Below are 23873 nucleotides of genomic sequence, written 5' to 3' on the forward strand. Positions count from 1 at the left end.
ACCCACACACCCACACACACACACGACAACTACAAATTACTCATGGTTCAGCATAATATTCACCATCTTCACTCAACATCACAAGATTATCATCATCATCATCATCATCATCATACAACTTTTATTTTGGTTGACTGTCCAAATGAAGTATATGTAAAATATAGTTCACTTTAACTCATTCACCCCTGAAATTTTATGATGAACCATTCCAACCTTTGAATCGGAAGAGCTCAAATGTGTCTCCAGGGGTCGATGAGTTAAAGCAGGCAACATCACCAGGAACAGAAATTGGTATAAAGCAAAATGTGACACTAAGGGCTATGATAGTGTAACGGTTCACGTCCTTAGTCCTCCACTGTTGTCCTTCCAGGTTCTAGCGTAAAGTGACGTACGTTTTCTATCCTTGGAGTCTGTAGCGTGACAAAATATATACGCAACACTAAACTGATCGTTTACAACATTTATTAGCATAGGCAATATTGACAAGAACGTTTAGGAATAGTGCGACCTATTATGTGGGTACCCAATACATTCTGTGCCGCGTTAACGTCATAATAGTGACTTTTACTCGGTGCCATGAGGAGGATCCAACCAGAGGCTCTGGCGTTCCCAAACACCCCTGCGGTGACCTGGCGACAACCCGTGCCCACCCGCCGACGTCAACCCTCTGCCGTTCTGGTCCAGTGGTTTTCCTCACGTCACCGAGTGTTTAGCTCTATTGTCTCGCTCTCCTGAATATGACTTGCTGGTCGCTGGTCTGCTCCCCGAGAGAGGGAGACCGGCCCACGGCCAGCGGTATATATACGCATGAATGAACCCACATAATAAGACGCAATCCTTTACACGTAACTATACAGGTAACACACATTTGGTACAAATACGGGTAAAAACTAGCATACATTACAATAGTAAGTGGAGTGATATATAATTTAGATAGTGGAACCTGTAATTAGAATTAAGTTAAAGAAAAGACATTGTTTATGAAACCAAAATCACCAAATCTTAACAAGAACAACAATGAATGTCACATTACACTCCTTTACTGTTGACAGGTGCGAGGGGAACATTTAGCACCAGCAGCTCCATGTATCCCGGGAAATCACCAGCCCGGAAAAACTGGGCAAAAATTAAAAGTGCTATAAAGGAGGAGCAAGGGAAAGATGGAGAGGAAGAGATTAAGGCCAAAATGGACCGTTACTGACCTCAAATTTTGTGATACAGCAAAGTGTTTGGTGATATGTCGGGAGTTACTAGCGGTGAAACTGACCATTACTGACCTCTAGCTATGTGTGGTATAATATGGAATCATGTTGTGATCTATATGAGTGACCAGTGGTCAAACTGACCATTACTGACCCCTGGCTATGTGTGGTATAATATGGAATCAAGTTGTGATCTATAAGAGTGACCAGTGGTCAAACTGACCATTACTGACCCCTGGCTATGTGTGGTATAATATGGAATCAAGTTGTGATCTATAGGAGTGACCAGTGGTCAAACTGACCATTACTGACCCCTGGTATGTGTGGTACACTATGGAATCAAGTTGTGATCTATAAGAATGACCAGTGGTCAAACTGACCATTTTACTGACTGACACCTGGCTATACATTAGCCTTGGAAGTTAACTCTCTTTATAACACTCCAGCAAAGTCCCTTGAATATGTACTAGAACTAATGGTGTGTACATGTAGGTACTTGGCACCAGATTTAAAATTGCCACTACTTATCAGTTCCATCCTTTACCCCGTGGCAGTTATACTTATATTTCGTACATGCACAAGTCACTTTTTCCTTCCCACACATGTATGACGGAACTGTCCAGGGCAAGTAAGAACTTTCTATCACAGTGGGAGAACATTGACATGATGACATGAAATTAGAAACATTCCAATTTCTGATGGCTCGATGCGGAAATTGTGGTGCCTTTTTTGTAGTTTCTGAAGTGCATCCACTGATCTTACTTCAAACTCTGAAAGTCTGGGGATCGGGAGATCATCTTACATTTATATATTCTTACAGATCAAACACATGGAAGTACTATATCACAGAGTTAAATAATCAAGACATCCGTTATGACCACTTTCATTCACTGCTGACGCCCTTTACAAACCTAGAAAAGTGGTCTAAAACATGGATGACTTATACAGAAGATACTAATCTCCAATTGTAACTTTCATTTCTCCCACCATTCGCACCCGCTATGACAACAGATAGAACGTGAAGATAAACAATGCCATGACATTGTGGAAACAATCAGAGATGACGTCACTATAAACAGGAGAGGTCATGTTCAAATCAGGATAAAAAACAAATTACAAAATCAATGCTGAAAAGTTTTTTTTTTTTTTCAAACATAGCATTGGAAAGATGGAGAAAAATATCATCCCCTTTCTAGAGAGCGTAACTGAGAAATCCCTCTGGGTGATTATTCGATTGTCTTACCCTTGGCAGAGCCTTTGGTTGGACTTCCAAAAATCATGTATCCTCAGGTAGGAGATTTCTCTGTCACACCCTGAGGATGTTATGACCATTATGACCATTATGACCTTCAATGGTGACCTTCACGACAAACTTCGACCAGACAATCGTTGATCCAAAGTTTACTTTCCTTTACATAAAAAAATATATTGTATTTGTCATTATTATTGAACTGAATTTTGTGATGACCATGACTTTCGATGTTAAACGTGATGATCTTTGACCTTCAAAAGGGACAGCATTAAAACGGATCGGGTTATTTATTCATTTTAATCAGAGACAAGCATGCAATTGATGTGATAAGTTGTTTTAAGTGTCAGTTTTACATCGCCAAAAAAACGTAATACTTGATACGAGGTAATTTTAACATGCGGTTTTCTTGTATATATCAATGTAAGTAAAGTATTATGAGTTACACATACTTTGCAGTCATGACATGGATACCCAGAGATAAGGTAAACGTAGTACATGTAATTAGAAAATTGCTTTTAAGATCTTTTGTGCTGATGTTTACCCCAGTTGGAGTTTTAAGATCTTTTGTGTTGATGTTTACCCCAGTTGACACCATTAGAAGTGTGCCAAGATTGAATCGCGATTTTGCAATAATTTTTCACAACATTTACATGTATCAATAATAAGCAATAACAGTGTAGAATTAAGATTTGAACTTTTCTGGTTTGTACATAAAGCTCCAGTTGGTCAGTCAAAGCCAAACAAACTTATAATTTTATTTTTCGGCCTACTCTGATGGAACAACTGGTCTTTAATTCTCCTTGTAAATTTTCAAGGTTTGCCATGTAAATTGACCTTTGTCCATATTTTGCCTAAGTTTTATTTATTTCAGTTTTAATTATGGCTTTCTTGACACTGGAGTTTTTCCTTGTTGTTTTTATAGACAGAGATAAATCTATATAAGGGATGAAATGATAGACAAGCATATCTCATCAAAGTGTTTTCAGTTCTTCATCTTTTATATTTTGTATCGCGCATACCTCATAACATGGTGCTGAAACGAGAATTCTTGCCGAAGTATTTCTGACCTGTTGTTAATATAAAAATGAGAAAAAAGATCGCTATTAGGAAAGTGTTTTTGTTATTCTACCATTACTAATGAGTGTGTTTGATCATGCTCAGGCCATATGTTACTGATCTTAAACATTGATTATTTTTACAATGAACACATGTGTGTGTAACATGTAGTAAGCAGTTTAATTAGTTATGAGATAACTTGTGACCTTGTCTTTTGACCTCATGACCTTCAAATAGGATGCATAGCAACCAATACCATTGGCTATAAGAACTTGTGACCTCATGACTTTCAACCATGACGTCACAATAAAGCATCAACTACTACATGACGTCACATTTACAATGTAAATTGGCGAAATAGAAGCTTGCCAATAGGAAATGTTTCTGTTACAGTTTAGTCAATCAATAAAAGCAAATGTTTCATGGGTAATGGTAGAAAGGAATTCTATAACTTGTGACAGTTGTTTGCCAAAGTTATTAAATTCTCATATGTTGATTTAATATTTCAGAAAGATACTCATTAGAAATCTTTTTTGAATCCTGAAAATTTAATATGTCAATTTAGATAGATATGATAGGCATCATTCTTGACTGGATATCTTTAGGTCAAGTAAGAAGACAATAATATTGAACCAGCTAGATATAGGTATGTTAACTTTAATGTAACATTCCATCAAATTTTCAGGACGATTATATTTTCAGATTTAACATTTATGAAATTATCATTTATTAGCTCACCTGGCCCGAAGCCAGTAGCTGTATTTTAGTCCACTTTAAAGATTACAAGTGTGAGATTAATACCAGGTGAGCAATGCAGGCCCATTGGGCCTCTTGTTGAAATTTAACATTATTTTTGAAGCTTATGAGATTATATCCTGATGTATAATGTAAACCAATTAACATTCTAAACACGACTAGGGAGGATTCTGTGTTATAGATATGGTTTTAAAGTAGTGGAGCAGATGTTTTAAGTACAGAAGATCTTTGATGAAGCAGCCACTTTTGTTTCCAGGAGATGGTCCAGCTACCTTTGTTCCCAATAGAAAATACAGCTACTGTTGTTCCCAGTAGAAATTCAGCCACTTTTGTTCCCAGTAGAAAATTCAGCCCCCTTTTGTTCCCAGTAGAAAATTCAGCCCCCTTTTGTTCACCGTAGAAAATTCAGCCCCCTTTGTTGCCAATAGAAAATTCAGCCACCTTTGTTCCCAGTAGAAAAATCAGCTATCTTGAGGCCTTGTTCCAAATAGATGATCTGGCCTGTTTTGGTCATGGTAAATAATACAGTCACATTTGTCCAAATTGATAATCTATAGCCACCTTAGTTCCAGTAGATAAATCTAGCTACGTCTGTCCCAGTACTTAAAATAAAGTGTGTGTTTTTCTGAGTAGATAAACCAGTCATCTTTATTCTCGACTGAAGCATCTTGATTATGAGCAATACCTTACTGGAACCATTTACATATATATCCCCTAAAACACTAACTGGATAGTAGAACAACGTGGCTGGATTTACGGATCTCGTCGACTGTATTGGTAGCTTGTTTCGAATTCTTTGCCATTAAGAATAATTTTATGTGTGGACTGATGTAGTTTATACAGATTTTAGATAATATTTTTAAATTGAATTTCACACTTTAATTAACCTTTCTGTATTTTAATTGTACAGATATTATAAATTCTCATTGATATGCTCCTGTGATTGTACAGATTCAGAAGTCTTGTAAATAAATAACCATTGCTGATGATGTTGCAAATACAGAATTGAACTGTCTGTGACTTTTATGGAATCACACATTTCTAGTGCAGTCTTGTTATCATTGTTCAGGTTGTAGACCATTTACAGTGTAAACATATCCCAAACACATTATGTCTAGTTGAAAAAAAAAATGCATGGAAAAAGTTAATGCTTTTGAAAGGATCGGAAAAAATCCTTGATAATATATAACAAATGTCTTGCGCAAATAAAGATAAGAAATGGTAATCCGGTGATTAAATTTTTGTAATACAGTACTGAAGACATTATAGATCTCATTATGAAAGTATTTTCTGTTTATTATGTATGTATATTTACGTCCATTTTAATAGTTTGATTTCAATCTGTTTTATTAACTGTTTTATTAACATTTTTTAATCGATAAACTTTTTCATTTGTGGTCTGATCAATTTCCACACCAGTGCTTCCATTTTGTACTCATTTCATCTGTTATGGGTTATAAACCCCCGGGTCCATTATAACAAATTGAGATTCACAGATTCTTTTCATTTTATATTGTTACAACTTGACATTCCATTTTAACTATTTCAAACTTTGGGAGAATGCTAACAGCTCAGTTTTAACTTTATTGTTTTGTTAATCTTTTAAAGAAAATAATCAGAACTTTTTTAATCTATAATTATGATAAAGAATTATACTCCAAACTTGTTAAAATGTTACTACTTTTATGTCATTTACACATTTTCTTATGATGAATTGTGATATATTTTTGTGATATGCATTGGGAATGGAACAATCTAACCTATTGTTTATAATTACTAAAACTTTGGTTCTTAACCCTTTCACCACTGTTGACCATAATGGACTCATCCATATCAATGCATGGTAGAGTCTACTTGAGTTGCATAGGGATGAAAGGGTCCTATTTGTGCAAGCACATTGAAAGGCACATTTATAATGATTCAGCAGTTTTATGGTATACATGTATGTAATTTTTCTGTAGTGAACTTTAGAAATATTACAATTGTCATGATGCATACTATCATTTCCAGAATTTCTCCGAACTATGTCAGCAATACCAAATATGTGAATTTCTATATTATATATGTCATGTGAAGTTATATTATCAAATACATCAAGTCAGTATACAGTCAAACCTGTTTTTCCGACACCTGAGTATTCCAACGTCTTGTCTAATCTAACAAAATTACGTAATCTTAGTATGAAATTGACACATTATTGTGCTTATAGTTCTAATGTGTTCAATATCACCTACAAGTTATGTCTAAAATGGTATCAGATTAGGCAAGTGTTAATGAATTCTTGTGTTTTTTCTATAAAACTCGATCACAAATAAGATATATATTTTAAATAATTTGTATTTTGCTGATTTATGAATGTACTTTTAAAGTTGAAGCTCAAACCTTTGCATGTTATTGAGTTTTTCATGGAAATTTTATAATTGCATTTTAGGTTCTGTGTTTGTTACTTGTTCATCCATTTGTGTTCAAGAGAATGAATAAAACTAACCATTATTGATATTTTGTCTTTCTTTCTAGCTTTATTAAGTGTAATAACATATCTAAGGGTAGTGTTTTAAGTAAAACTTGTAACACATATATAGATGGTGTCTGATTAACACAAGTCCTATATGACTAGGCATAATATCTGTAAAAAATCTCCCTACATATCTAGGAGAGAGTACCATAACATTGAGCACAGTAAAACCTCAATAGAATGGCCACCTCATTTACTGCCAACATATTTCAAAATCCTTTTTCTTGTTTTCCTCGAGAATTCCTTTATCATTTCACTCAATTTATCGCCAAACCCCTTAATAATGCCAAATTTTCTCTGGACAAATGGTGGCAGTATAACAAGGTTGGTTTGGTTTGAATTGGTTTGGTTTGGTTTGGTTTTGTTTAACGTCCTATCAACAACTTAAATCATTTGAAGACGGCCTCCCTTATGTGCAAGATGCATATGCGTGTGTGTTTTAGGAGGCTTTGATATGTTCATGTTTGTCTCCTTGTGATAGCGCAGAACTGATGCGGGCTTTATCGTGCTACCTCACTGAAACATACTGCCGAAGACACCCAGCACGACACCCCACCCGGTCACATTATACTGACAACGGGCAAACCAGTCGCCCCACCCCTATAAATTGCTTAGCGTTAAGCAGGAATAGAAAATACCATTTTTACAGACTCGGGTATGTCTCGGCAAGGGGATAGAACATCTCCTCTTACAATTACACCCTACCTGCAGGGACTATTAGCAAGGTTTTACTGTATATTATTATTATGTCACTACAGGGTTCAAACTGTGGACCTATCTACTGCCTATCCTGTCCTGAACCAGTGTTGCTATCTACAAAGCATCAAAATCAGAGATGAATATCGTTAAAGAAGACATAACTCGAAGTCAGAAAAACTCTGTTTTGTTGCAATTGTGTCATCTTTAGAGAAGGGAGGATACTGTAGCTTCGAAATGGAACTCTCTTTAAATATTTCAAAATGGCAGCCACTGCACGTACTATATAACTTTAAAAGAGAGCATAGCCGCCATTTTGAATTTTGAAAAAAACGAAGTTGTATGAGGATCATGGTTACGTGTTACTATATATATATCTATCATTACAATGATTCATTAAAATATAAGGCTTCGTATCAGGTTTCACATCTCAACGAAAACAAATACCAACAGAAGAAACTCCTGTGACAGATAAGGGCTGTGGAACTCTTGTTTTCATTTCACAATATTTTCTAAATAAAAGGACGCCCGGGGTCATGATGTTTTCTTACGCGTGCTGAAGTGGAGAGCTATCAAGTTTGTTATAATGAAAGATCTTGGCACATTTTTTTTTTATTTTTTTTTGTCAAATGACCAAGAAGCATAGAGCCATGATGAATTGTGCTTATAGTGATAGGATGAAGGTCTTTCAAGTTCAAATGAATGGCCTATACCCGCATTCAAAGCGACAGATGTCAAATATTTTGAAGATTAAAATGATTTCTTCTGAATAACTATGTGGCTTATGGACTTGATACAATTTATTTGGCTGATAATTAACATGGTGGGACAGAGGGCTGTCAAGTCCGTTAAAATAAATGACATTGACTAACTTTCAATACTGCATGGGTCGGATGTGTTCCGACAAACCAAGAGGTATGGGGTCATGACATTTGTGATGCAGTTTTCTGGGGTAAATTTAATAACATTAATCGTCTTTTAAAGTCACACAGATTAAACGTGTTCACATGTTTGAATGATTTCTTTTCATTCAAATGTATTCGAATAAATGACATTGGTCAGCTTTAAAGGTCAAGTGGTTAACAACTTAAAGATTGCACGAGAAATAAACATTAAAAGTTTTTTAAAAAATGCAACGTCCACCGAGACAAAACACACACATAATTAAGTGATTAACAGTAAACTCTAAATATTCAGCAAAAAAGAGAGGTAAACACTAGTTCAAGCTGAATACAACACAGCTTCCAAGGGTCAACACCACCAGGTATGGAAAGAGGTCCTTCCGCTATGAGGGCGTCCGCATATGGAACAGCCTGCCGAACGAATTGCGTAAAGTGGAGAACTACTCCGAGTTCGGCAGACTGATCCGTAGGTGGGACGGGCCCGAGTGCGGATGCACTTTATGTGTTGGTTAGCGTTTTTGGCTACCTATTTTTCCTACTTTGTATGTGTCCTGTGCTGGCTGAAGTGTATTGTTTAAAATATAACGTACAGCTTTACATATGGCTCTGTGCTTTTGTCAGCTTTGTAGTTTACAATTTTGATGCTCTTGTCATATGTTTATTTTTTTCCTGCAAATGTGCTGTACATGCTTTGCATGCTTCATATTTTTACTGTTTAACGTTTCAATATGTAAATATTTTTTATGAAAGTTTTCTTGTTATGTATTTTGTTCTTTACATGTGTTTGTCGAAATACAAGCTCTTCGTAGCTTATGTTGTATGTTTATAATATTCGACGTAAAATAAAGCTTCTGTATCTGTATCTGTATCTGTACAAGCTAGTAGCGGATCCAGAGGGGTTTTTGGGGCTGCAGGAAAACCCCCCACCCTGAGAATTTTCTTTAAAAATCATGTATTTTCACCATTTTCCTCAATTTTTCCCCACATGGAAACCCACCCAGGAAATTTGGAAAAAAACCCAGATAGGTCTCTGGATCCGCCACTGTAAGCTGAAATATCTTATCATTTTTGTTGCAGTCGTCTTCAACTTAACAACTTTATTCATTGACTTTTTCACTGAATTGATTTCATTAGATGTTAACGCAGGGTAATTCTGGGTTCGTAAGTCACAGGTTTATTACCGAGCATGACCACCGTTTGCGCTGTAAACCGGGTGGCAATGCGTCGAATTGAGCTTGACTGATAATATGATGCGGGGATATGTTGACCAATTCATCGGTCCACGCCGGCTGATTTTGATTTTCCTTAAAAGAAAGGAAGAGTATCCAAATGTGCTCTATTGGCGACATGTTGGGTGATTTAGATGTCCAACCCAACACCTGAACATTGTTTAGTTGCAGACCATTCTGCTGACACCATTGGTATGGACTGGCGCGTTATCTTAATAAAGTAGCACACGCACCATGATGTTGTCAAAACGGGAGCACTAGATAACACAACATGCCAGTTCCCAGGAAATACAAGTTTTGTACGGATACCACCACAAATACCACCCCAGACCATCACAGTACCGTCACCAAAACGGAGATGCATTCATACTAAAATGTCTGTCTCCTGTGTTTTAGTTTGAAGGTTGCTTTTAGATATGTTAATATATTATAAGGATAAACTGTCATGCTTTTCAACACGTAGACACTGATCATGGAACTTTTTTTTGATATTGCTCATATCTTATATATATCCTATATATTCGTTGCATCGTGGTAAATCGCAAATTATCCCCAATTCGTTTGGTCACCATGGATGTGTTTAAGCTTTTGTCACTATTGCTTGTGTTCACTGGAATTATCTTCTCAATATGGTACATTGCTGAAAAATGACACGGGGGGAAAACAAGTGATCAGGGAAAGAGTCTAGGAACGACGTCACCTGCAGCTCACCTTGAGCTGTTAAACGGACAGTTGGAGTTCACGTGCACGTGATGGGAGGGCAGCTGTTACGCCGTCTGAAAAGGGATGTCCACGAGGTTAGACTCTAAGAATATTTTAACCTCAAAACAACGTTTGTTTTTATTGTAAATATTAACAAATTCCTCGATGATATTAGAAACTGTTGACATTATGCCGTACTTCCATTAAATTTTATTCTCTGAAGCTGCATGTGTATATCTCTTTTAGCGCAAAAAATCACACAAAAAGATTGTGAAACACGTATACATTTATATTACTTTCCTCTGTAAGTCCGTATATTTACGCGCTGAGGGTCTATATGTAGGAGAAAACCGGAGTATTCGAAAAAAACAACAGATGGTCTGGCAGATGACCCCATACCTTTTCACATCCCATCGGGAAATCGATAGGTGATAGTTCTTAACATGTATGGGATTTTCCGGTTTGATATGTTTGACTCGGTCAATGTGTGGTTAGCTCAAATCTCATTTTACGTAAATCATTGTGTTCTTCTTTTATATGTGTTTTGACTTCATGTAAGGATTTACAATATGTACTGCTTATTAAGAATATCCGGTCTAGTTTGGTTCTTTTACTTCTTTAGAAAGGAGTCATGTTCCCAATGAGCGGTTCAAATGTCCAGAAACTTTCTGACAACATGTTAGCTACAGATTTGAAATACACTGCCGAGCACAGGATAGGTTCTGATAGGTGCTGATTTACAGGATTGTTCTTTCGATAATATTTTCAAAAAAATGTGTAGGAATACAAAGAATAATGCTGAAACAAAATTTCATAAATATATTAAATATCATGTATAACAAAAACGTTTCCTGTAATTTGACTAGATTACTACGCCGTCTTAGTATTATACCACCTCAGCAGCACTTTCAATAAAGTTGTTTGCTTATGTTTTAGAATTACAGAACTGTACTGGGGCCAAACACTGCCCATCTGAGGAGGATCACAACATTCCGATCAGTGCCCCCGCTCTATTGACGATGAGTCTTCGTGTGCCAAACTTTGTCAACCATTTTGTATGTGTATTGGTTTAATAGTTAACTGCAGTAGTGACTTCTGAAGGTTTTTCTTTCGTAAACATCTCAATTGTTACCAAAGAGGACGATTCACGTTACCTACGTTTTCCACAATTATCCTACCTAGTGATAACAGAGGTATCTACCGTGGCTGATCATTTCATCACTGGATTATATAACCTCAAGTTTCTAGATTTATCCGATAACACTATATATATTCTCCTACTGTTTTCGGCGGACTGCCTGTACGCAACATCCTCAATCTTGCAAACAGTCAAGTAGCGGTACTTACCGATAACGTGTTCAGTAGACTATCTGTTTTGAAACATCTGTATCTATCCGACAATCAAATAGCGATCCTTCCTGAGGACTTTCTATTCTTTATTTCCTTGATCTTTCAAACAATTATATAGAAGTTCTTCCCCGTAATGGGTTCAGTGGACTGTCTGTACTTGATGTCCTCATTCTTTTCAACAATAAAATAAAAGTTCTTCCGAATGATATCTTCAGTAAACTGTCTTCAATCCAATACAGATTCTTTCTGCTAACGTCTTCGATGGACTTTTTGTACTTAAAACCCTCGATCTTTCAAACAATAAAATAGCGGTTCTTCCCGCTGTGTTCAGCGGACTGTCTATACTTGATCTCCTTGACCTTTCGAACAATCAAATAAAGGTTCTTCCTGATATTGTTTTCAGTTGATTGTCTGCACTTACTGCGCTGGATCTATCGAACAATAAGATAAATTTACTCCAAGATAATGTGTTTACACGACAATCAGCTATCTGGTCTTCCTCCGTTACCTTCCTCTATGAAAATCCTTAACTTAAAGAACAACTTATTTACCATCTTACCTGTGGGAACATTTCTAAATAATAGTAAACTTTCAATATTGAATATCATAGGAAACAAACTGAAAGTTCTTGAAAATATGTTTGAAGGACTGGATAACCTAAGACTTTTATTGACTGATGCTCCCATCATGTGCTGTGCTAAACCAAAATCTGTTACCGACGTTACATGTTTTACTACTTCGATTGGCTTAGTTGATTGCTGGCTTAAACGGGTAACATGCAGGTCAGACGATGATGCGATATCTTCTTGTTACGCTTTAATAGTTTCGAGTATACTTCGTGCATTTCTATGGATAATTGGAGTTTGTGCTTTAATAGGAAATTTTGCGGTTATCTTCTACCGAGTATTGATTGATAGAGGTAACATAACACAGACTTATTCTCCTTTTATTATCAACCTTGGATTATCAGATTTACTCATGGGTATCTATTTGGTGATGATAGGCGTTGTTGATGCATATTACAATGGTGTGTATGCATGGAATGAACAGAACTGGAGAAGAAGTATTTTATGCACCACGGCTGGATTCTTTTCCAGTATATCAAGTGAGATGTCTACGTTTTTGATACTGCTCTTGACAATAGATAGACTAGTTGTCATAGTGTTTCCAATGGCTTGTTATTACCAGAGGAACATTTCGGCGAAACAGGCTTCCATTGTCTCATGGTTCTTTTGGTTAGTTTCTATCACAATAGAACTGTCGAGCAGCCAGGAGCGGAGTATTCCTTCGCGGTGTTCGTTGGCCTCGACAGTTTCGTTTTTTTTGGTAATAGTCGTTTGTCAGATCTGCATTTTCATCAGCATAAAATGAAGAGGTGGCAAAATTACATCATCAGACTCGCCAACGAGATATTAATTTAGCGAAGACACTAGCTCTTCTTTATAGTGGTAACAGACGTCTTCTGCTGGTTTCCTATCGGAGTGATGGGTACGTGATGTGATTAACAACACATACGAAATTACTTAGTGTTTATCTAGTTACCGAAACAGTAGAATAACGATAATCTAATCAAAATATTTGGATTATAAAAAAATCCCTGAATATATTTTACAAAATTAAGATAACGGTTTCTGTCACGGATAGGGAATTATCTACAAAATTTGTATCATCATTTCTCCATGACAATAAATTTAATGAAAGTTCGGTATTTAATTATCTCTTTAGTTACAACAAAATGTAAACTTCCTTTACTAACCGTCTCTATCCTTACGCCAACCAGATAGCGGTTCTGTTCATTTACAGCAATCAGATAGCGGTTTTGTGAGATCATGTTTACTTTCCAACTCGATCTTTGCAACAGTCAGATTGCGGTTCGGTTCGACCATGTTTACTTTCCAACTCGATCTTTGCAACAGGCAGATATCGGTTCGGTTCGATCATGTTTACTTTCCAGCTCGATCTTTGCAACAATCAGATATCGGTTCGGTTCGATCATGTTTATTTTCCAACTCGATTTTTACAACAATCAGATAGCGGTAGTGTTCGATCATGTTTACTTTCCAACTCGATCTTTGCAACAATAAGATATCGGTTCGGTTCGATCATGTTTACTTCCTAACCCGATCTTAACAACAATCTGTAAGCGGGTCTGTCCGATCGCGTTTTCAGTAATCTTTCCTATATTTTCTCATTTTTCTTCTTTGCAATAATCAGAAAGTAGTACTGCCATGTTTTCGGTAAACTTTCGGTATTAACTGTGTCTATCTTTACAATAAACATGTTCAATAAACAAGTGGTATTTTGAAGGTGTGGCGACAAATTTTGGAGTCGAAATTCCTCCTGGCATATATGCTTGGGTGATGGTGTTTGTACTGCCAATCAACGCCGCTGTCAACCCGGTCCTGTACACTGTCACAGAGATCTGGAGAAAGAGACAAAGGGTAAATATCTTTGATCTAATAATCCCTGATACCGAAATCGTCAGAAAGAGACAAAGGGTACATTTCTTTGATTTTAAACAATTTCTGATAACATTATCAAATAACATCCAACAGGTAAACACATAAAGAACGACGAAGATTTTTTAGGGTGGGATGTTAATCATGGAATACTGTAATTGAAAAAGACCAGTAAACAAGCTTTAATTTCACAGTTAATGACTATTTATACAATTTAGTTTTAGCACATTCAATCAAGATATGTGTTTTAGATTTGAGCTCCATTATTTAAAAGATCAATACTTTTTTACATTTTCACCATTTTAGCTCTGTTTCTATTTATGACTTCATTGTCTCTTTTTAATTCACACTATATTAGTGTATATCCTGTAAATTTTTACACTTTGCTACATTAGCATATATGTACATTACACTAGTATATTGTCTTAACTTATCTTTTGCAACACTTGTGTGACATTCAAGTGTGATATCATATGATCTACTGTATAATTTTAGCATATCTAATTTGAAGTGTTGTCCTGTTTTTATATTTATTCATAAGTACTGTGATCCTTGTTAAATTTTATATATGTTTTGTCGCAAGTATAGCACTACAGTTCTAATGTTATTATGTTACATGTATATGCGACGTTAAATAAAGCTTCTTGAATCGTGAATCTTGTGTAACAAGTACATGTAGTGCTAATATATGACATTTTTGTCATATATATTTCAAATAACCTGAAGAGATCGACATGGAGCAAAAGTCCGAGTGATTTCAAAAATAGATAATAGAAATAATCAATTCTAAATCATTACAAACATCTCACCGTTGCTATATTCAATTTCATTTATGTTTAGCTCACCTGGCCCGAAGGTCCAAGTGAGCTTATGCCGTTGCGGGGCGTCCGTCGTCCGTCCGTCGTCCGGTGTCAATATTTTACTTTAGACGACTTCGTCTGAATAAACAAAATGCCAAGGGTGATGACATTTGGACAGAAGCATGCTGGGATAAAGGGCTACCAAGTTTATTCAAATGAATGACCTTGACCTTTATTCAAGGTCACATGGATCAAATATGTTTAAAACCTTTAAACAACATCTTCTGAATAACCAAAATATCCAGAAAGCTGATTTCTGGCCTGTAGCATGCTGGGATGAAGGGTTTCGAAGTTTGTTCAAATGAATGCACTCATATTCAAGGACACAGGGGTTAATTGCCAATTATTTTTACCTTTGAACAACTTCTTCTGAATAACCATAAGATCCAGGATGATGATATCTGGCCAGTAGTATGCTAGGATGAAGGGCTACCAAGTTTGTTCAAATAAATGGAGTCAAATACGTTTAAAATCTTTAAACGACTTCTTCTGTTTTACCATGGGAACCAGAATGTTGATATTTGGGCAGTTGCATGCTTGGATAAAGGGCTATCAAGTCATTTGAATTACCTTGACCAACTTTTAAGATCACTTTTGGTCAGATATGTATAAACCTTTAAATGACATAATATCATTCAAGAGAAGGTCTAGGGTGGTGATATTTGGCAAGTTGCATGCTGAGATGAAGGGCTATAAAGTTTGTTCAACGTAATGACCTTGTTCGATTTCAAGGTCGCAGAAGGGAAATCTTTTAAGAGGTTCTTTTGAATGATTTATGGTAATAAATACTGATATTTTGCATGAAGAGACTAATACCAGGTGAGCGATGCAGATACATTGGGTCTCTTGTTTAAAATGAAGCATTGGTCTGCTATTGTATATTTTACAAATAAAAATATGGAAATCCTCGTAAATAAACTGTTTTAAGCTTCACCAAAAAGTAAATATGATATTTCCCACGAAATGAAAATCCTTCCTTAACTTCATGAACCTAAAAAGGACATCATGGCTTGTTTGAACAGGTGTCTTTAAAAATCTCTGAATAAAATGCATTATGATCAAATACGATTTAATTTACTTTTCATTCACTGTGTTGTTTAAATGACTTACCGAATGCATAATTTCATAATGTCCGATTTTTATATAGGCACTTAACCATTGACTATGAATATGTAGCCATCACCACGCCATCATCATCGCCACAATGCCGCTATTGAGACGGAAACGTCCATATAAGTGATCGTGGTTTGTTCATGTTCGGTTATATATGCTATATTGTGAAAAAATACATACAACAAATAAGTTCCGGAATTGCGCTGATCGTTACCGGTAAAATGGTTTGTTTAATAGGACATACCACAGATTAGTTCCGGGATAGTGCTGAAAGTTACATGACTAATGAAATGTGTAACAGTACATACCACGGACTATTTCAGGGATTGTGCTGAAAGTTACCTGTATAATGATATGTGTAACGAGGCATTACAGAGACTAGTTCCAATTGTAAGAAGACACACCAAAAACTCTCACGGGAACTTCGTGTAATAATGTATACCAAAGAGTCCTTTTATAAATGTAGTGAATGCTACTAGAATAACGAAATGTATAGCACAAGAAAACAGCACGTGACAGAGTATTCCATGGAGATTTGTAAGGGAAATGTTTATTTAAAGGCGAGCTGTTCTATCAAAGGTAAAACAGCATGTGGCAGTCAAAGAAATCCGTAAGAACTGCACCATTTTCAACAAGATGGACGTGACATAAATTTTAGGAATTCGGTGAATATTGTTTATAATTTGCAATATATAATAAGGCTTGTCCGTTGCTATCTATACTTGTGTGGAAGAAGTATATGGATTCTGTTATTATGATTTATTATTTCCGGGGTTGAAGAATTATTGTTTATTTCCAGGAGTAAGTAATTGCTGTCTTAATTATGTGATTTATGTATTAGTTTATTAAATATTGTTTTTATAATAAGATATTTCAAACGTGTAATATGGATATTGTCTATATAGTAAGTTGCCAAATGATGAACACACGATCAGTTTGAAACATCCGTGTGTTCATTGGATAATATGACAGAACAACTCCAACCCCGCTAAACTTCTCATACAAACAAACCTTTATAACGATCAATACAGTTGATGTGGAAATTTGATATTTTAATTCATTTAAGTAATGCGGACATCGTTATTTTTCATCTTATATCCACTACTAATGTATAATTGAAGAATGCATCAACTTAATTTATCTTGATAAGTTTTTGTCGGAATGTGTTTTTCACAATGACAATCGTCCATCAAAGGGCAAACAAGTGCGAACGCATAATATGTCACATGGCCAAAACCTTGTACATTAAAGTAAATATTAATGTTACAGATAATGAATACTTAAGTTTTCTTTGTATAAACCTACCGAAAATGTTATAATCCAATAAAAGCAAGAACCATAACACGTGAATCTTTTCTAATCAGGAACTGTTCTTGTCTTTATGACCCATTTAACTAAATAATTGACTCTATGTGATTACTAAGCCTTTGAGTTTTAATATATTATGTTCAACACTAGTGACAACTGCCTAATTGTCATAGATACATACCTGACAAAGGCTTCAGAAGGCACGGGACGGTTTCGACTAACATCGTCCACGTGATGTTACTGAACTGATATACAGATCTTGTTCCCGCAAAAAAACCACTCCATAAAGCCGGTAAGACGAGATAACACAGATGAAGAGACACATAAGCATAGGGAAAGACACTATGAATCTCTAGAGAATAACCAGGTGTTCCCTAATGTTACGGAATCTTTCCTTTTTGTTTTGGAAATTTAACTTTTGGTAAATTATAAATATCGTGAATATGTCATTCAAATCACAATCTCGAAAATATTTTCACAAACGTATGACAAAATTGATGACGCGATCTGGTAACGCTTGAAAAATGATGACTCGACCCTATGGTATAAGCGGTAGCTTAATTTTAATGATATGGGCGTGTATTAGCTGCCGTTATATCGGTAAATCAATGGATACGTATTTATATCATGACTACTAAAGATTATCAAGTACATTTGTATAAAGCTTTGCTCACTAATTCTAGTCCCGTTGAAATGATGACTTAAATGAGTATGATTGTGCTACACCGGCGGCGATACAATAATACCTCTCTGATAAATGGGAGGTTAACCCTGATCGTGACCTTTGACCTGACGGGACGACGCATATCTTGAATGAACCTTGACGCTTAGTCTACGTGTTGTAATAAACATGTGCAATCTACATCACATATCTTTCTCCTCTCGCTACCGATGGGGCCTGCACTAAACAATGGATTATATACTCCAGCTAAATCATCTGAATCCAATATACCATCAAATTAAACCTTAAAAGGTACCATATTGCTTTCCGCAATACTTGAAGCGGGATATATCATTGATGTATTAACTTAGTATATGGCCTTATGGCATTTCGGTTTTTTTTAAATCAATACAAAATTAAGACACGCTTGAGCAGGCTCAATTATATATAGTTAGAAGTTCACCGACAGTTGCCTCTAAATCTTATAGCTATAACATAAAGGATTTTTTCATCATTGGTCACGAACGACGCGCATGAATTGTTCATTAGAAGTATCATACTACGTTATCATGTGGGATTTTGTGACCGAATAATAAAAAAAACTTTCTTTGCTAAATTATCACTTAAAGTTGCATCACGAACCGTACCTTTGTATGCCTGCAGACACCAAGAGTAATCACTCTTGTTTTAGATATTGCTATTTTACATTTAATTAAGTGTTTTCCTAAATAGTAAATGAGTCAAAATGTGTATTGCGTAAGCTTGCCATCCATAGAGATCCATGATGTGACGTCATTAAATAATTGTAGAAATATTTACCAGGGTTCTGTCCATAGTGTTCGTCACTATCAAAACACCTTTTTTGTAAATGTGCATATTTTTTTTCAAAAAGCACATGAAACTTACCATCTTGGATTCAAAACAGCTTAAACCTATTCATCTCCTCTCATAGTGGAAGGTTTTTAAAGTTAAATGAAAAGGGCGATGCAAGCTCTTCTATTTTTGCCGATGTTAATTATATTAGTGTTGTAAGTTAAACATAAATCACTCTCTACAGTCCATTAAATATATTTTATTCTATTTTACACCGCTATGGATGAAGTAAGAAAACAGTGTCATAACAACAGTTAGAGGTATATAAATCTCGATGTCCGTTTTCTCATCTCTTTGTTTAAATATCGTTTGAATTCGTTCACTCATTGAATATAATACTCTTTAAAATGAACTTATCATGATTAATGATGATGGTATGCATCCCTTGATCTCATTCATTCTCAAATAAGAAGTACTTGCCTAAATTTAGTATATCCACTTAACTAAAGACATTATAAAATGTGAATAATTAATGTTTGGGTATTCTCCTTGTGTAAGTTAATTAATACTTACAAATATATAGGCCACTTCGGCGTAGAACAACAAAATACTGCCCAATTATCCATAGCTTACACTCTGCCCTGAGCCTAGTGCTACTGCTGCTGGGGGAGAAACAGTTTAGGGGGTCGTGTTACTAAATTTAGAAAGGGAAATTCGACATCGGTAGTCGTGTGTTGATGGGAAACCATAACATATATTTTCTAGCACCCCTCTCCCAGCAAACGACATGTGTGCAACCATTTTATACCGAAGGCACGTGGTATTTTTTTCTCGGTGAAATTGAATACTGTGGATCTCATTTCTTCTCAGCTAAATTGAAAACGGAAATCGCGCGCAGCTGGACAGGATATGAGTGTAAACAAAACATGAAAAAGATAGTATATGTTTGTTACTAAAAAAAATAACCAAATACAAAATGGCGGGGTTTAAGGAAGCCCCGATACTTGTGAAAGTTTTCTTGCTGTGTCTGACAGCTGGATTCTGGATACACCTGATCGGGTTTGCGACATCATACTGGTCTCACAGTAAATTTGTGACCGTCGGCCTGTGGACGGCTTGTTACCGTGGGTACGATTGTACCAAGACCACATACACAACAAGTAAGTTCTTTTGAAAAAAATATTAAGTTCAAATGCGTATAAATATTAGAATTCCGACGTCGAGCCAACTTAACTACGGTGGACAAACGGATGTCGAGTCAACGTTGGTTGCCGGTGTTGGGCCAACGTTTAGTGTCACGTTGGCCCAACGTTTGACCAACATCTGACTGGATAGCTGGGTTACTGCTAGGTTTTTTTCTTCTTCTCCTTCGGTTAATTCAGGCGGACTGAATTCAAGAAGCCAAAGAAGACACAGAGGTCAGTCTTGTGTACTTGCTTTTTTATTATATGTATATTTATATAACGGTTTAAAAGTCTTGAGATACCCTGCAGCTACATTTGATATATGTAATTGAATCTCAGTTGAAACAGTCGTACAATTACCGTAAGTTATCATTGCCGGAAAATCTGTCCACGGTGTACTGGGTTAAGGAGTAACTAAAGAAATCTATTTTTAGTTCCCCGAATGTGTGTGAGGGACTGTATAATGTTTATTAGGGGGTTAAGATCGGTGCAAACTTATAAACGTAATCACAAGTATCTACATCCCTCTATCGCTGTGCGTTTGCGTAATAATAGCCGGATATTAACATCTTATCAATTAACCAATCCCAAATTAAACTATTTCTTAAGCAATTTATATCAGACGTTAATACATGTCCCATTCTAATTCGCACGTAGCTCCCTCCTTTATAAATATTGCGTCATACCTTATAATGATTTTTACGATGTTTCTGTCAAGTAACGATGCCCCATAGATAGACGGAAGAGATCATGAAGACAGCATTTTTACCATTCTCTCCTACCGGACAATGTAACAATACCATATGGCTACACGGAAGAGATCATGAAGACAGCATCTTTGCCCTTCTCTCCTACCGGACAATGTAACAATACCATATGGCTACACGGAAGAGATCATGAAGACAGCATCTTTACCATTCTCTCCTACCGGACAATATAACAATACCATATGGCTACACGGAAGAGATCATGAAGACCGCATGTTTACCATTCTCTCCTACCGGACAATATAACAATACCATATGGCTACACGGAAGAGATCATGAAGACAGCATCTTTACCATTCTCTCCTACCGGACACTATACCAATACCCTATGGCTACCCGGAAGAGATCATGAAGACAGCATCTTTACCATTCTCTCCTACCGGAAAAATATAACAATACCATATGGCTACACGGAAGAGATCATGAAGACCGCATGTTTACCATTCTCTCCTACCAGACAATATAACAATACCATATGGCTACACGGAAGAGATCATGAAGACCGCATGTTTACCATTCTCTCCTACCGGACAAAATAACAATACCATATGACTACACGGAAGAGATCATGAAGACAGCATCTTTACCATTCTCTCCTACCGGACAAAGTAACAATACCATATGGCTACACGGAAGAGATCATGGAGACCGCATGTTTACCATTCTCTCCTACCGGACAAAATAACAATGCCATATGGCTACACGGAAGAGATCATGAAGACAGCATCTTTGCCATTCTCTCCTACCGGACAAAATAACATTACCATATGGCTACACGGAAGAGATCATGGAGACCGCATGTTTACCATTCTCTCCTACCGGACAAAATAACAATACCATATGGCTACACGGAAGAGATCATGAAGACAGAATCTTTGCCATTCTCTCCTACCGGACAAAATAACAATACCATATGGCTACACGGAAGAGATCATGGAGACAGCTTGTTTAATATTCACCCTAAAGGCCAATGTAACAAAGCCCCATGATTAGATGAAAACACCATGGAGTAAGCATGTTTATCATTCTGTAACAATGCTACGTCACTGGTACAGAGAGGGCGGGACAAGAATCGTTATAGGCTTTAATTAGATGACCAATATGTCATCATAACATGTACAGGTGTAACAAACCTACATCACCATTTGGAAAAGGTCAATGTATTATTGTGTAGACGCTATTCTTTCGTCAAAGACAGTGTAACAAAACTGCATCACTATTTGAAGAAAGGGTATTGTTCCTTTTAGATATCATCCTGTCCTAACTACTTATATAATAGTATATTAGTATACTAGTATATGAGAGATGTCGGAATCGTCACTGATACCGTACGCTCTATAAACACATATTGGTGTACTGCAATGGGATATAGTCAGAAGACTTTCTCGGTGGCAACAAGTACGATCACTAAATGTTGTAAAAATAACTCTATACCACAGATACAGGCAGACTACAGTTTATAGTTTGATTACTTTATGGAGACCGCAGACAGAGAGTAAGACACTTGATGATTGCCCACACGCCGGCATCTACGCCTCAACTAACAAGCAACATATCTGCTAATGATAACACTACAAAAACAAAACACTGACTAGGGGCTGTCCAACATGCTAGCGTCGGAGTACACCTGTTGTAAATGTGCGCTACACTTTTCTATTTCCATTACTTTTAGGTACATGTTGAAGTTTGTGTTGGTTTAAACTTTGTTTTATTCAAATTTTGTTTGACAATACATCCAAATACATGTTTTATAAAACAGAAAAGGAAACAAAAACAAGTGTCGTGACACTCATGTACATTTGTAACCTGCTTAGTAATCAGCTTTTCAACACTAGTTACAAGAATGAAGTAATCTGTACAATAGAATAATAACGGGAATAGGGGAGGGGGTAATGGATTGGTACATAATGTATGCAGTGGAAACCAGGAATGAATAACATATCAATATACATATGATCTTCAGATTGTAATATCATAATGCTCTATTGCAATGAGTATGTGGAACACGATTCTGTAAAATATAACTATGGAATAGTAGATGAAGTTTGTGTTGTAGTGATTGTTAATTTAATAAGCATTTTCATAATTGTATAATTACACTTAAATATTTTGTTGTTCCAAATACAATACTTTAGTCCTGTTTTTAAGTATGATATTAAGGATGTACTCTTCTGAGGTTTCGATCACGTTCAAATCTCGTTTTGATCTAGTATAGCTTGTGTTTATTAAATATAACCAATTATGATCAGTTTGAAAAAAAATAAGCATGTATCTGAAAAATGTATCAAAACACTAGATGCCCATTTCTTGCAGATTTTTTTTACATGTTTTTAAAAACAAAAATGACCGATTTGGCGGCAGTTTTGAAGATCTCATGAATGTGTATTTCTTGCACCGAACTTTATGCTAAAATTCCACCTTTTTTGACGATATATCTATCACTAAAAGTGTCATTTATTCAAGATTTTTAACCGTAACAAGTTGAGATAAAATATAGGTAGAAGAAGTCTCACTTCCATAATTTAAAATAAATACAGTTTTTATCAATTGTGCAAGCATTCATAACTTTTTGATGACACATTATGTTGAATTGGTATGTTTGACCGATCATATGCAAAACGAGCACACGGACATACACTTTTCTAAGTATTTTATTTTCTCATATTTTCCTTTTTCCTAAATTCCATATAAGAAAAAAAGGTTTAATACTGGAAATTTTCGAAATCCCAGAGAAGTAAGTCCTTAAACTGTTCTCTCTTTTTTTGTGCCTTTTCTGTTCCTGGTCGCTTAGCGTATGCCCTTTGACCTTTGAGTTAATCCTTGGGTAATAATATTGTATTCGGCAGTATTCCATATTCCTTTGTTCACTGTATACATAGTTGGTTACCCACGTAACTGCACGAGAGAAGAATGACAGAGAAGAGGGATGAAGGTTAAGAGACCTCATGTGAGAGTTTAAATTTTGTCAAAGGATGAACCCGGGACACCTCAACCCCAGCATCCCCCCCAAACGATGCTCCGGAAATAATATATCATTTGAACCCCCCC

The 23873-nt window shown here is 36.1% G+C and overlaps 2 protein-coding genes and 1 pseudogene across 2 annotated transcripts in view; all 3 read left to right on the forward strand.

The window, feature by feature from the left end:
• LOC110464901 (myosin-IIIb-like) overlaps positions 1-4277 on the forward strand; it is a 45623-nt gene extending 41346 nt beyond the window's left edge. The window contains exon 30 of the mRNA XM_021520364.1: positions 1053-4277. Coding sequence (XP_021376039.1) covers positions 1053-1201 — 149 coding nt within the window. The 3' untranslated portion in view covers positions 1202-4277. The remainder of the gene's footprint in view (positions 1-1052) is intronic.
• Positions 4278-11932: 7655 nt separating this feature from the next.
• Positions 11933-14623, forward strand: LOC110464899 (annotated as a pseudogene).
• Positions 14624-19574: 4951 nt separating this feature from the next.
• The window catches only part of LOC110464912, a 6955-nt gene continuing 2656 nt past the window's right edge, over positions 19575-23873 (forward strand). Inside the window, exon 1 of the mRNA XM_021520384.1 lies at positions 19575-20034. Within this exon, the coding sequence (XP_021376059.1) occupies positions 19851-20034 (184 nt within the window). The 5' untranslated portion in view covers positions 19575-19850. The remainder of the gene's footprint in view (positions 20035-23873) is intronic.

This window comes from Mizuhopecten yessoensis, unplaced genomic scaffold (genome assembly GCF_002113885.1).
Source record: "Mizuhopecten yessoensis strain PY_sf001 unplaced genomic scaffold, ASM211388v2 scaffold11041, whole genome shotgun sequence".
NCBI classification, from domain to species: domain Eukaryota; kingdom Metazoa; phylum Mollusca; class Bivalvia; order Pectinida; family Pectinidae; genus Mizuhopecten; species Mizuhopecten yessoensis.